Here is a 12,325-nt window from a genome sequence, read left to right as displayed (position 1 = left end):
TGGACTTGTGCATCTCCAACAATCTTTCTTCCTTTTTTATATTATAACTAAAGGGGAAACATTTCATTGTCATACTTCCTAAACGCGTCAGTTCTACATTTTGAGAACATTCGAACTTCAGCTTCAAACACTCCTTATCAATATATTATAGACAAAATTTAAAAGTATCACGCGAAATATGGGTTTTCCTCCTCTGTTCTATAAACAGTTATCAAAGAATGACGTTTCGGGATAAAAATACGTGAAAGACATCATCCTACTGATAAAGATAACGTTCCACGTCAGATCACATAAACATCTTGCCACTATTTAAGCACCCGTTTGCATGCGTGTTTCCACTTTCTGAGAGCGGCATGCTACCAACTTGAGGCGAACGAAGAAGGAGATGGACACCCGGAGGAGTCATATAGGGTGTAAAGCAAAGCGATCAGTGGCCACGGCTATGAAATGGCTGCAACCATCTATATTTTGCGTCATGCACACGAAGTTATTGCGCACTATTTCGACGCCAGGTGGACCTGTCGCACCCCCTTCTATAGGGATCTGCTGCCGGCGCACCAATCCGACGCCAGTGAACCCTTTGCTCCCCATATTATGGCCATCTGGCGGCGGTGGACCCGTCGCACACCGTATTATGGCTATCTGGCGCCGGTGGACCCGTCGCACCCCCTTCTATTGGTATCTGACGCCGGTGGACCCGTCGCACCCCCTTCTATAGGAATCTGGTGCCGGCGCACCAATCCGACGCCAGTGAACCCTTCGCACCCCATATTATGGCCATCTGGCGCCGGTGGACCCGTCGCACCCCTTCTACAGGTATCTGGCGCCGCTGGACCCGTCGCACCTGCTTCTATAGGTATCTGTCGCCGGTGGACCCGTCGTACCCCCTTCTATTGGTATCTGGCGCCGGTGGACCCGTCGCACCTGCTTCTATAGGTATCTGTCGCCGGTGGACCCGTCGCACCCCCTTCCATTGGTATCCGACGCCGTGGACCCGTCGCACCGCCTTCTAACGCTATCTGGCGCCGATAGACCCGTCGCATCCCCTTCTATAGGTATCCGACGCCGATGGACCCGTCGCACCCCCTTCTATAGGTATCCGACGCCGGTGGACCCCTTCACACCTCATTTTATAGCTTCCTAGCTTCGAGGCATTAACTCGACGCCGGTGGACCCGTCGCACCCCTCATTTTGAATTTCGTGACTGACACACACACACACACACACACACACAGACACACGTGACAGAATAAGCCCGTTATTATATAGTAGATATATATATATATATCTACTATATAATAACGGGCTTATATATATATATATCTACTATATAATAACGGGCTTATTCTGTCACGTGTGTCTGTGTGTGTGTGTGTGTGTGTGTCAGTCACGAAATTCAAAATGAGGGGTGCGACGGGTCCACCGGCGTCGAGTTAATGCCTCGAAGCTAGGAAGCTATAAAATGAGGTGTGAAAGGGTCCACCGGCGTCGGATACCTATAGAAGGGGGTGCGACGGGTCCACAGGTGTCAGATACCTATAGAAGGGGGTGCGACGGGTCCACCGGCGTCAGATTGCTGCGGCGGCGCCAGATGTCCAGAAAAGGAGTGCGACGGGTCCACCGGCGTCAGATTGCTGCGCCGGCGCCAGATGTCCAGAAAAAGGAGTGCGACGGGTCCACCGGCGTCAGATACCAATAGAAGGGGGTGCGACGGGTCCACCGGCGACAGATACCTATAGAAGCAGGTGCGACGGGTCCACCGGCGCCAGATACCAATAGAAGGGGGTACGACGGGTCCACCGGCGTCAGATTGCTGCGCCGGCGCCAGATGTCCAGAAAAGGAGTGCGACGGGTCCACCGGCGTCAGATACCTATAGAAGGGGGTGCGACGGGTCCACCGGCGACAGATACCTATAGAAGCAGGTGCGACGGGTCCACCGGCGCCAGATACCAATAGAAGGGGGTACGACGGGTCCACCGGCGTCAGATGTCCAGAAAAAGGAGTGCGACGGGTCCACCGGCGTCAGATACCAATAGAAGGGGGTGCGACGGGTCCACCGGCGACAGATACCTATAGAAGCAGGTGCGACGGGTCCACCGGCGCCAGATACCAATAGAAGGGGTACGACGGGTCCACCGGCGTCAGATTGCTGCGCCGGCGTCAGATGTCCAGAAAAAGGAGTGCGACGGGTCCACCGGCGTCAGATACCTATAGAAGGGGGTGCGACGGGTCCACCGGCGACAGATACCTATAGAAGCAGGTGCGACGGGTCCACCGGCGCCAGATACCAATAGAAGGGGGTACGACGGGTCCACCGGCGTCAGATTGCTGCGCCGGCGTCAGATGTCCAGAAAAAGGAGTGCGACGGGTCCACAGGTGTCAGATCCCTATAGAAGGGGGTGCGACAGGTCCACCTGGCGTCGAAATAGTGCGCAATAACTTCGTGTGCATGACGCAAAATATAGATGGTTGCAGCCATTTCATAGCCGTGGCCACTGTATCGCTTTGCTTTACACCCTATATGACTCCTCCGCGTGTCCATCTCCTTCTTCGTTCGCCTCAAGTTGGTAGCATGCCGCTCTCAGAAAGTGGAAACCCGCATGCAAACGGGTGCTTAAATAGTGGCAAGATGTTTATGTGATCTGACGTGGAACGTTATCTTTATCAGTAGGATGATGTCTTTCACGTAATTTTATCCCGAAACGTCATTCTTTGATAACTGTTTATAGAACAGAGGAGGAAAACCCATATTTCGCGTGATACTTTTAAATTTTGTCTATAATATATTGATAAGGAGTGTTTGAAGCTGAAGTTCGAATGTTCTCAAAATGTAGAACTGACGCGTTTAGGAAGATGTCTATGAAATGTTTCGCCCTTAGTTATAATATAAAAAAGGAAGAAAGATTGTTGGAGATGCACAAGTCCAATTTCGTAGAAAACGGCACTAATATTAATTTTCGTTCATCAGTGAAGGCGAGCGAAGCAAACTCCACAGAAAGTCTGAAGTCCGGCTTTAGCCGGATGTTCAGACTGGTATATATATATATATACCAGTCTGAGTGTCCGGCTAAAGCCGGACTTCAGACTTTCAGTGGTGTTTGCTTCGTCGCCTTCACTGATCAACGAAAATTAATATTAGTGCCGTTTTCTATGAAATTGGACTTGTTTATCTTCAACAAACTTTCTTCCTTTTTTATATTATAACTAAAAGCGAAAGATTTCATAGTCTACTTTCTAAACGCGTCAGTTCTACATTTGGAGTACATTCGAACTTCAGCTTCAAACACTCCTTACCAATATATTACGAACAAAATTTAAAGGAACACTCGAAATATGGATTTTCCTCCTGTTTCCTGAACAATTATCAAAGAATGATGTTCTGGCATAAAATGACGTGAAAAACATCATCCTAGTGATAAAGATAACGTTCCACGTCAGATCACATAAACATCTTGCTACTATTTAAGCAGCCGTTTGCATGCGGGTTTCCACTTTCTGAGAACAGCATGCTACTAACTTGAGGCGAACGAAGAAGGAAATAGACATGCGGAGTAGTCGTAAAGGTGAAAAGCAAAGCGCCCAGTCGCTACGGCTATGAAACGGCTGCGACCATCTATCTTTTGCGTCTTGCACACGAAGTTATCACGCACCAATATGACGCCGCTGGACCCGTCGCACCCGCTTCTATAGGTACCTTGCGCCAGTACACCCGTCGTACCCCATTTTATAGCTTTCTAGCGTCGAGGCACACCTATCCGACGACACTCGACGCCGGTGAACCCGTCGCACCCCCCTTTTTGAATTTCGTGACTGACACACACATACAAACACACACACACACGTGACAGAATGAGCCCGTTATTATATATCATGATCATGATTATAGGGAGAAGAGGCTTGGTTTGCATTGGGACGGATTTAAACCTCGGTCATATACCGATCATATAACCGGTCATATAGACAGCGGAACCTCTTACCAAGTGCTCTATATCCCCCTATAATTCGTGATACCGCTCTGTCTCACCTTCATCGACTTAAAGAAGGCCTTCGACTCATTTGAGACGGAAGCGGTCGTGGAAGCCTTGGACAACCAAGGCGTCCCTACTCAGTACATAAAGGTACTTCGAGAGTTGTACAGTAACTTCACGACCGGAATTTCGCCATTCTACAAGAACATCATCATTGACGTGAAGAGGGGGGTCCGACAGGGTGATACAATTTCACCCAAAATATTCACAGACACCCTCGAGAACGCAATGCGAAAGTTGAAATGGGACTACATGGGAGTGAAAGTTGATGGTCGGCAGCTACACCATTTGCGCTTTGCTGATGACGTCGTACTGATAACACCTAGCATCAGCCAAGCGGAACGAATGCTGACCGAATTCGACGAAACATGTGGATGCATCGGTCTTCAGCTGAATCTACAAAAGACGATGTTCATGCGGAACGGATGGGTGCCCCATTCACGCTCAACGGAACGAACATATCCGAATGCACCAGCTACGTTTATCTGGGTCGGGAACTGAACATGTTGAACGACCTGACCCCCGAGCTGGGCAGAAGGAGACGAACGGCTTGGGGAGCGTACAACGGCATCGAGGATATTGTGAAGAAGACCAGGAACACCCGGCTCCGTGCTCACCTCTTCAACACCACCGTACTTCCTGCTTTGACCTATGCTTCGGAAACCTGGGCATTTCGCAAGCAGGAAGAAAACGCGGTGAGCGTCATTGAACGCGCAATTGAGAGAGTGATGCTAGGAGTATCTCGTTTCACGCAAGTGAGGGACGGGATTCGAAGTTCTCTCCTACGTCAACGATCGAAGATTAGAGACGCCGCCGCGTTTGCCAGGGAAAGTAAAATAAGGTGGGCCGGACACGTGATGCGCTTTAACGACAACCATTGGTCCAGCGCCATGAGCGACTGGGTTCCCTGCGATATTAGGCGCACTACAGGAAGACCGCCGACCCGATGGTTAGATTTCTTCACGGAGTCCTTCAGAGAAAATTTTGATGCTCTTCGTGTCCCACGTAAAAGGAGGAACCACTAGGCTACTCTGGCACGCGATCGGGAACAAATGGAAGAATTACTGGCGCCCGCCCGACCAGTTCGAAGACCAACAGGAGTCAAGGTGATCAAGATGATCAATTCATGATGTGAGATCAAAACATTCATGTGAAAGCTCACTGACTCTTCCGTTCACCCTTGTCTATCACATTGGCAACGTATTGAGCTTTCCCATGCCAACTGCAACGTATAAGGGCTGGTTCCCAGCAGTCGGAATCCAGTTCCTTTCTTTCCTTTTTTGTGTGTGTTTTGTGTGGTATTTTGGTATCGCTATAGTGTTCTCGTGTCCAAGCGCACACCATATATCACTTTCAGCCGCATCACCACTGTGGGATTACACTGAGCCCGAACCGCTAACCATTTATCACTTATAAGATGAGAACCACTATCCGCATTACCGTTATGACATGGCCCGATCAATACCGCTTGCCATCTGTTGTGTCGTGCATAATATGTGTTATTGCCATTGCACTGGTGCCTCAAGGATAAATCGAATTTGGAAATACTCGTGAACCACCTAAAATTATACCACTTTTTACTGCTAGGGGGTGTTTACATTGAAAATAAGAAGAACCACCACAAATTGATCGATAGCCTGCCAAATACCTATATATGCCCATATTGAAGTGTAGGACAGTGTATTATTCAAATGATAGGGAATGAGTAATCATGACTTGTGTTCTTGGTAGTAATGCGGTAAATTCGGAAATTCTTGCACTTTTTGGATTTGAGAACTTATAAATTGGGTTAAAATCGCACTGGTTGATGGTTGGTCCTAAAACAAACAATTTACGTAGCACTGAGCAAAGGAGGAGTTAGCAGGCATTGAAGCTTACCCGAACGCAACGCTGATTCAACGATTTTTGAATAGTCACAGCACATTGTGAAATAAATCCAAAACAGAACAGCTTATGAAAAAAACGATGTGAGGATTATTGCAATGTGGATGTCTTGTTACGTGACGTTTAAATATGTAAGAGGTGTCATCTTGATGGACTTCTGATATTCGCGAAGAACTTCGCTTGTTCGTCTTGCGGTGCTACCATCATTTGCATAGAATAAGACTTCAGATGAGCGCCGGTTCAATAATACAAACGAATGAATAACTCTGCAATCTTCCAAAATTTACAGAGATGAATTTTGTTTTAATACTCTACTGGCTTTTAGTATGCAAAAGTAGCTCTCATCGATTATAGGAATCTACTTTTTGCATACTAAAAGCCAGTAGAGTGAACTTTCATCGAATACAATCGTCAGCACTGTGAAGTTTGCAAAATTTCCCTTCTCGTTCCTAGTCTAAACGTGTACGTATCCAATTCATTGGGCTGAATCTAAACAATAGGATCGTCCCCAACTTATTAAAAATGTTTCATGGAACTGTTCAATATTAGCCATAACAGTTTCATCCGCAAGCGCAATAGTTGAGCTCTGATGTATTGGTTTCAAATCTCTAATATCTATAACAGCCTCAGAAAAGTTCTCTGCGAATATCAGAAGTCCATCAAGATAGGCAGTTCTTACATAGTCAAACGTCACGTCACAAGACATTAGCGAAATTCCTCAGATCGCTTATTTTGTAAGCTATTCTGTTTGGATTTAATTCTCAATTCGCTGCGACTATTCAAATACGGATGCAGCGTGGAATCAGCGTTGCATGCTTCAATGCCTGCAAACGTTTCTTTTGCTCAGTGCTAGGTAAATTGCTTTTTTTTTAAGGATTAACCATCAGTCAATTCGATTTTAACCCAACTTATAAGTTCTCAAATTCGAAAATTGCAAAAATTCTTGAATTTACCGTAATGCTACCAAGAGTGGCAGCCATGAATTATCCACTGCCCTAAACTTTAGTGTAGGCGTATTTGGCAGGTTATATGATCAATTTGTGATAGTGCTTCCCGTTTTAAGTGTAAACAGCCGATTCAGTTCTACAGCGCCATTGATATGTGAGTACGCATTTTTCATCAAACTATATAAATACTTGCAGCAAAAAAAAAAACGCATCAAGGATGTAATCGTACCTGTTGTATCTCGGGTTCGCTCCGAAGCGGCAGGCATTGACTGACACGACCAACAACCTAATGACCAGATCTGGATGGAATGGCGCTGGGCTAGCCACCACATTGAGGCCTAGCCCATTCTAGACCTTCGGGCTCGCGCCTAGGACCCCATCCCGTCCTCCCGATTCCCCCTTTCAGAGTTCTAATGCTGAACCCCTTTGCCCGAACCCAAGTAGTAAAAAGTGGTATAATTTTAGGTGGTGCACGAGTATTTCCAAACACGATTTATCCTTGAGGCATCAATACAATGGCAATAACACATATTACACACAACACAACAGATGGTAAGCGGTATTGATCGGGCCATGCCATAATGGTAATGCGGATAGTGGCTCTCATCACATAAAAGATAGCTGGTTAGCGGTTCGGACTACGTAGAACCCAACAATGGTGATGCAGCTGAAAATGATACATGATGTGCGATCGGACACGAGAGTATGACGATACCAAAGTAACACACAAAACACACACCAAAAAGGAAAGAAACGGCCTAAGATTGGGGCACAGGGGCCATATAGCTACAGAAGAGGGTGCGACGGGTCCACCGGCATCCTATTGGTGCGCCGGTGCTAGATAGCTATGATATGAGGTGCAACGGGTCCAACGGCGTCGGATTGATGCGCAGGCGCCAGATAACTAGAATATGGGGAGCGACGGGTCCACCGGCGTCCACTGGTCGCGTTGCTTTTCAACTTTATGACTCCTCCGCGTGTCTATTTCCTTCTTCGCTCGCCTCAAGTTTGTAGCATCCCGTTCTCAGAAAATGGAAACACGCATGCAAACGGCTGCCTAAATAGTAGCAAGATGTTTATGTCTGACACGCGGAGGAGTCATAAAGGTGACAAGCAACGCGACCAGTGGCCAAGACGCCGGTGGACCCGTCGCACCCCGTATTATAGTTATCTGGCACCGGCGCATCAATCCGACGCCGTTGGACCCGCTGCACCTTATATCATAGCTATCTAGCACCCGCGCACCAACAGGACGCCGATGGACCCGTCGCACCCCATTTTATAGCTTTCTAGCGTCGAGGCACCACACCCACACCCACACCCACACACCCATACACCCACACACCCACACACCCACACACCCACACACCCACACACCCACACACCCACACACCCACACACATCTTTATCTTCCCGTCCCTATCACTATAAAAACGATAAAGGACAAGGTCGGCGTATCAATTCACTCGGGATGCGCCAACACGTTTTACTAGAATTCGTAGAATTCGTAATCGTTAAGGTTTTTTGGAACGCGTGTTGGCCTATACAATGACTTGTGGGGGCCAGCCCAGACAAGTCTGGTACCAATTTATCGACTCCGGAGGGATGAAAGGCTTGGTTTGCACTAGGGCGGTTTCGAACCCTCGACCGTGTGCCTACAACGGACCTCTAACCGACTGCGCCACACCCGCCCTCATTTTTTATTTAGTGGAGGAGTAAATCACTATACTCTTCCACTAAATAACCATAGCTTTGTAATCGTAACATTTTCGCGCTCTCTTTAATTAATTATTACTAGTGATCTTTCAAATACAATTTTTACAATTTTACCTACTAATGAGAACCCTTGTACATCAACTTCAGAACTATGACACATTTCGTAAACTATTCCGACTTGATTTGCTGCGTAAGAATTCCTAATAACCATACTCTTGCGTCCAGAACTCCTACTCTGTAAAGAAAAGCCATCAAAAAAAAATTCCTCCGCTAGAATTTTTATTGTATTACGAACACCACGCGAAGTGACAGCTGTGCTTAGCCATGCCCACTACTTTACGTTACCGATCGCCAGGCATGGTTACGTCATGGAAAGGAGGATTTCTGACGTAGACTTTCACTGGCTGTAAGATGATGTTCACGGTTAGACAGAAACCACTCACCTTAGAAGGGAGATCACAATAACTCTACGGCCTTTCCCATCCTCTACGGTAGGTGCACTCTTTATATGAAAGAAGTTGCCTATCCAACAAAATAAAGTATTCAAGCGCAATACCTGTCCTGAATATTCAAAGTTCTCTTCAGAAACATAGCGTGAGGAGTATAAAATGAGCCAGATCGGGTCAAAGCGAGTTGAGTTTCGAGTTATTCGAAGTCCTTTTTGAATGAGGATTTTTCAAAAACAAAAAAAATGCGGTTGGATTACAAAGAATATCTGTCGTTTAGAAGCAAACTTAGATGGAGTTGTTCGAACGAAAGCTTGAGTATTTCAAAATCTTCCTTATGCAATTAGTTGGGACTCGAATCGAGTTTCGAACAATTCGTAATATCATTTCAATGCAAAAGCGGCAAAAACCGAAACATTCGAGACGTCGTGCGCTTGGAAAAAAAAATCGAGAAGCGCATACTTCTAAAGAGCTCTCACAGTTTAGTATATGTTTACTATTAAGCAAGTGAACACTCAGTACCTTCAACATTACTAAGATATGAGAAAGCATGAAAAAAGAGAACAATCAAGTTCGGTACGAAACATTTGGAACACGAATTTACCTAGCTTTAGTTTTGTCGTAGTGAAAGGAATGTCGCAGTTCGTACGCATATCTTCTGATGAACATACTGGTGTAAAAAGCTTTTCGGCCCATTTAAATTGTCCCCCACGAAGCTCGTCTTCTTTCTGTTTGTCGATCATTAGCAGATTAAGAGCATAGAGAGAAAGAATAATACGGAGAACAGCCCTGACATCAGCTTTCATGTACATTTTTTTCAAATGTCTCTGTGAGCTCTACTGCCACGAGTATAGAAGGAATGGGACCACAACTGAACCCTGAAAAAATTATTTGCTACACTTTTTACTCTCGCTTTTTAGTCCTTTCTCCTAAAAACGTGTACAATCAATGTCCAGACTCCTGAAGACATCATAACAAGAAATTGACAACGTCACGCTTCTCCAGAAAAGGTACTGTTGGATCATTTTATTAGCGCAGTTGCGCTCAATTTCTCCTAATTGTCCTGAAGAATGGCGTAAAGAATGGCGTAGGAAACTATTTTGTTGATCGAATTTTCCTGTGAAGCACCTAACAACGTGTTACGAAAGTGAACGCAGGCCTGTATCCGCCGGTGAGCAGAAAACCAGAGGACAGTTTCCCGCGCCGTTTTTGAGAATAGTGAGAGGGAGTTGAGAATGATGGCGCTTATACTTGTGATCTACGCCTTTAATCCAACTTTTTCGTGAAGAAATCCTAAAAACGTCAATTCCGTGACATGTTGGCATTAACTCCTAGCAATCGCCACGCGTCTACCGCTACACACATTTTCCTGTCCTGCCTAATCGAACACACATCGCTGCATGGGAAAGGGATTTTGCCGTCGACTATGAAATAGCATCTAGCATCTTAGCAGAAGAATTGCTCCTACACTCACTCTCGTGAGACTCAGCAGGAGACCGGAAAACTTCCGAGTGGACTGTAGAACTTACCGATAATGTCACGAAAGTTGCATTGCCAAAATATGATGTATATTGGCCAGTGCACGAGATATAAGGAGAAGGAAACGTCTCCGATATATTTCGCATATTTAGATGACATGAAACCTGCTTCATTTGGGGGATGTAAACGAATAAGTGCTCCGGCCAAAATTGTAGAAATAATCCTCAAAAATCGAAATTCAACAACAGTTAGCAACTTTGAAGTTCAAAGCGAATGATGAGATCTTCTATGTTGTTTAATTCCAGAAGGATTTAGGAGAAATATAGGTTCCGCTTTACAGGTGGATCAGAGCACAATCACTGTTACGTTCTCGCAGAAGTGTAGTCGGGTTTAAAACGAATTGAAGCTTGGTGCGTATGCAGCGCGGAGAGGCTAGCGGTTGGATCGAGCTGGGACCATCGCTAGTTCGCTGGGGTTGCAGTGAAGAGTGGAGCTAGTGAGGGTCTCCCGTCCCGACTGCAACCGCCAACTTCACTGGGCGCTTCAGGGCCTATGAGTGTACGCTGACCGTATACCGAGATGGGCACATTCTCAGTCTAATGCAACGGTCTAAGTAGAATTGGTGTGGAGGCGTAACAATTGTTTATTTCATATAGAAGTGTTTGACTTTCAATGAACCAATCAATTTTTGATGAGATGTACAGGTGACCCTTGATTTTATTGAATAAAGTTTAGGCAGATCGCCTTCTTTATACCCTGAAATGGGCGATTCAGTTCTCAATGTATACGACCAAATCTCCCTACAGCTAAGACAAATAATCCAGGTAAATGAATAACCAGAAAAATAATCAGATATACTCTATGCCCACTTTTGAACCACCAACTTAGCGACTACACTGAATGCTCACCTTGGATCGGAGACACCCAGCTCGACCACTGACTTATCGATTACGAAAGCGAATGACTCGATTTTCTGATTTGGATCAAAAAAGCCGTCCCAGACATGTAGTGAGTTACCGCGTTATCGAGAGACATTCACCTTTTCGATTCATTTAAGGAATTCTGGCGTGAATCGAAAATGGCTCAAAAATCTCCAGCGATTTTTTGAGCCGTTTTAGTTTCATCTGCCAGGATTTGAATCACGATTTCAAAATTGACTATTGCCATGTTTTTGTGTTCTATGGGCGATTGAAGATGTCCATTCCCGTGGCATATGATATCAGCTCGCCGATCAATTTAAGTATGTTATGTACATGTTATACTCTCTTAAGATTGCTAAAACTATATTCTGGAATGGGAATAAATTGATGTGCGGGAAGCACTGCTACCGTCCTGACGAACAATCGGCATACTGGAGGGGCAAGAAAAATACTATAACCCGAGACAACACTATTGTGTGGAATCATCCTTCCTTATATAAATATTGTTTCATGAACAAGTTCCGCGGCTGATACAACGCTGATACAACGCAATTATTAATACTACACTAGTTAGATAAGCTGTGTTGTTCATGGTCCTGTTGGTTTCAACAAAGACCATGTCAGAGAATCCGCGAATTCAGTGGGTTTTTTTCTAATTAAACGTAAGATTTGTAAAGTCACGTTTTTTAGGCAAACATTGGCTTTGGGCTTTCAAAAAGCACAGATCTCCGTGCCCCTCTCTTTTTCCACAGATTACTAATATAGTTAGGGAAGTTACCAGATAACCTTAATGTTTATATTCTATACATTTCTAATCTATACGTTTTTACACGTATAAGAAGTCCCAATATGAATGATAACTATTTATTGAAACGTTGTAGTAATGCACACCGAAAGATCGATA

General features: G+C 45.5%; 2 protein-coding genes across 2 annotated transcripts; both read left to right on the top strand.

Moving 5' to 3' along the window:
• Positions 1–2,818: 2,818 nt before the first annotated feature.
• Positions 2,819–4,530, top strand: RB195_004814 (uncharacterized protein; the record flags this gene model as incomplete). Its single annotated transcript, XM_064182832.1, has 2 exons — positions 2,819–3,034; positions 4,042–4,530. 2 exons carry the CDS (start codon positions 2,819–2,821, stop codon positions 4,528–4,530), a joined length of 705 nt encoding a protein of 234 aa, XP_064034099.1.
• RB195_004813 (uncharacterized protein) lies at positions 4,404–5,054 on the top strand (the record flags this gene model as incomplete). Its single annotated transcript, XM_064182831.1, has 1 exon — positions 4,404–5,054. One exon carries the CDS (start codon positions 4,404–4,406, stop codon positions 5,052–5,054), a length of 651 nt encoding a protein of 216 aa, XP_064034098.1.
• Between the last annotated feature and the right edge of the window lie 7,271 nt (positions 5,055–12,325).

This window comes from Necator americanus, chromosome I, assembly GCF_031761385.1.
Source record: "Necator americanus strain Aroian chromosome I, whole genome shotgun sequence".
NCBI classification, from domain to species: domain Eukaryota; kingdom Metazoa; phylum Nematoda; class Chromadorea; order Rhabditida; family Ancylostomatidae; genus Necator; species Necator americanus.
This window is presented reverse-complemented; position numbering and strand designations above follow the sequence as displayed.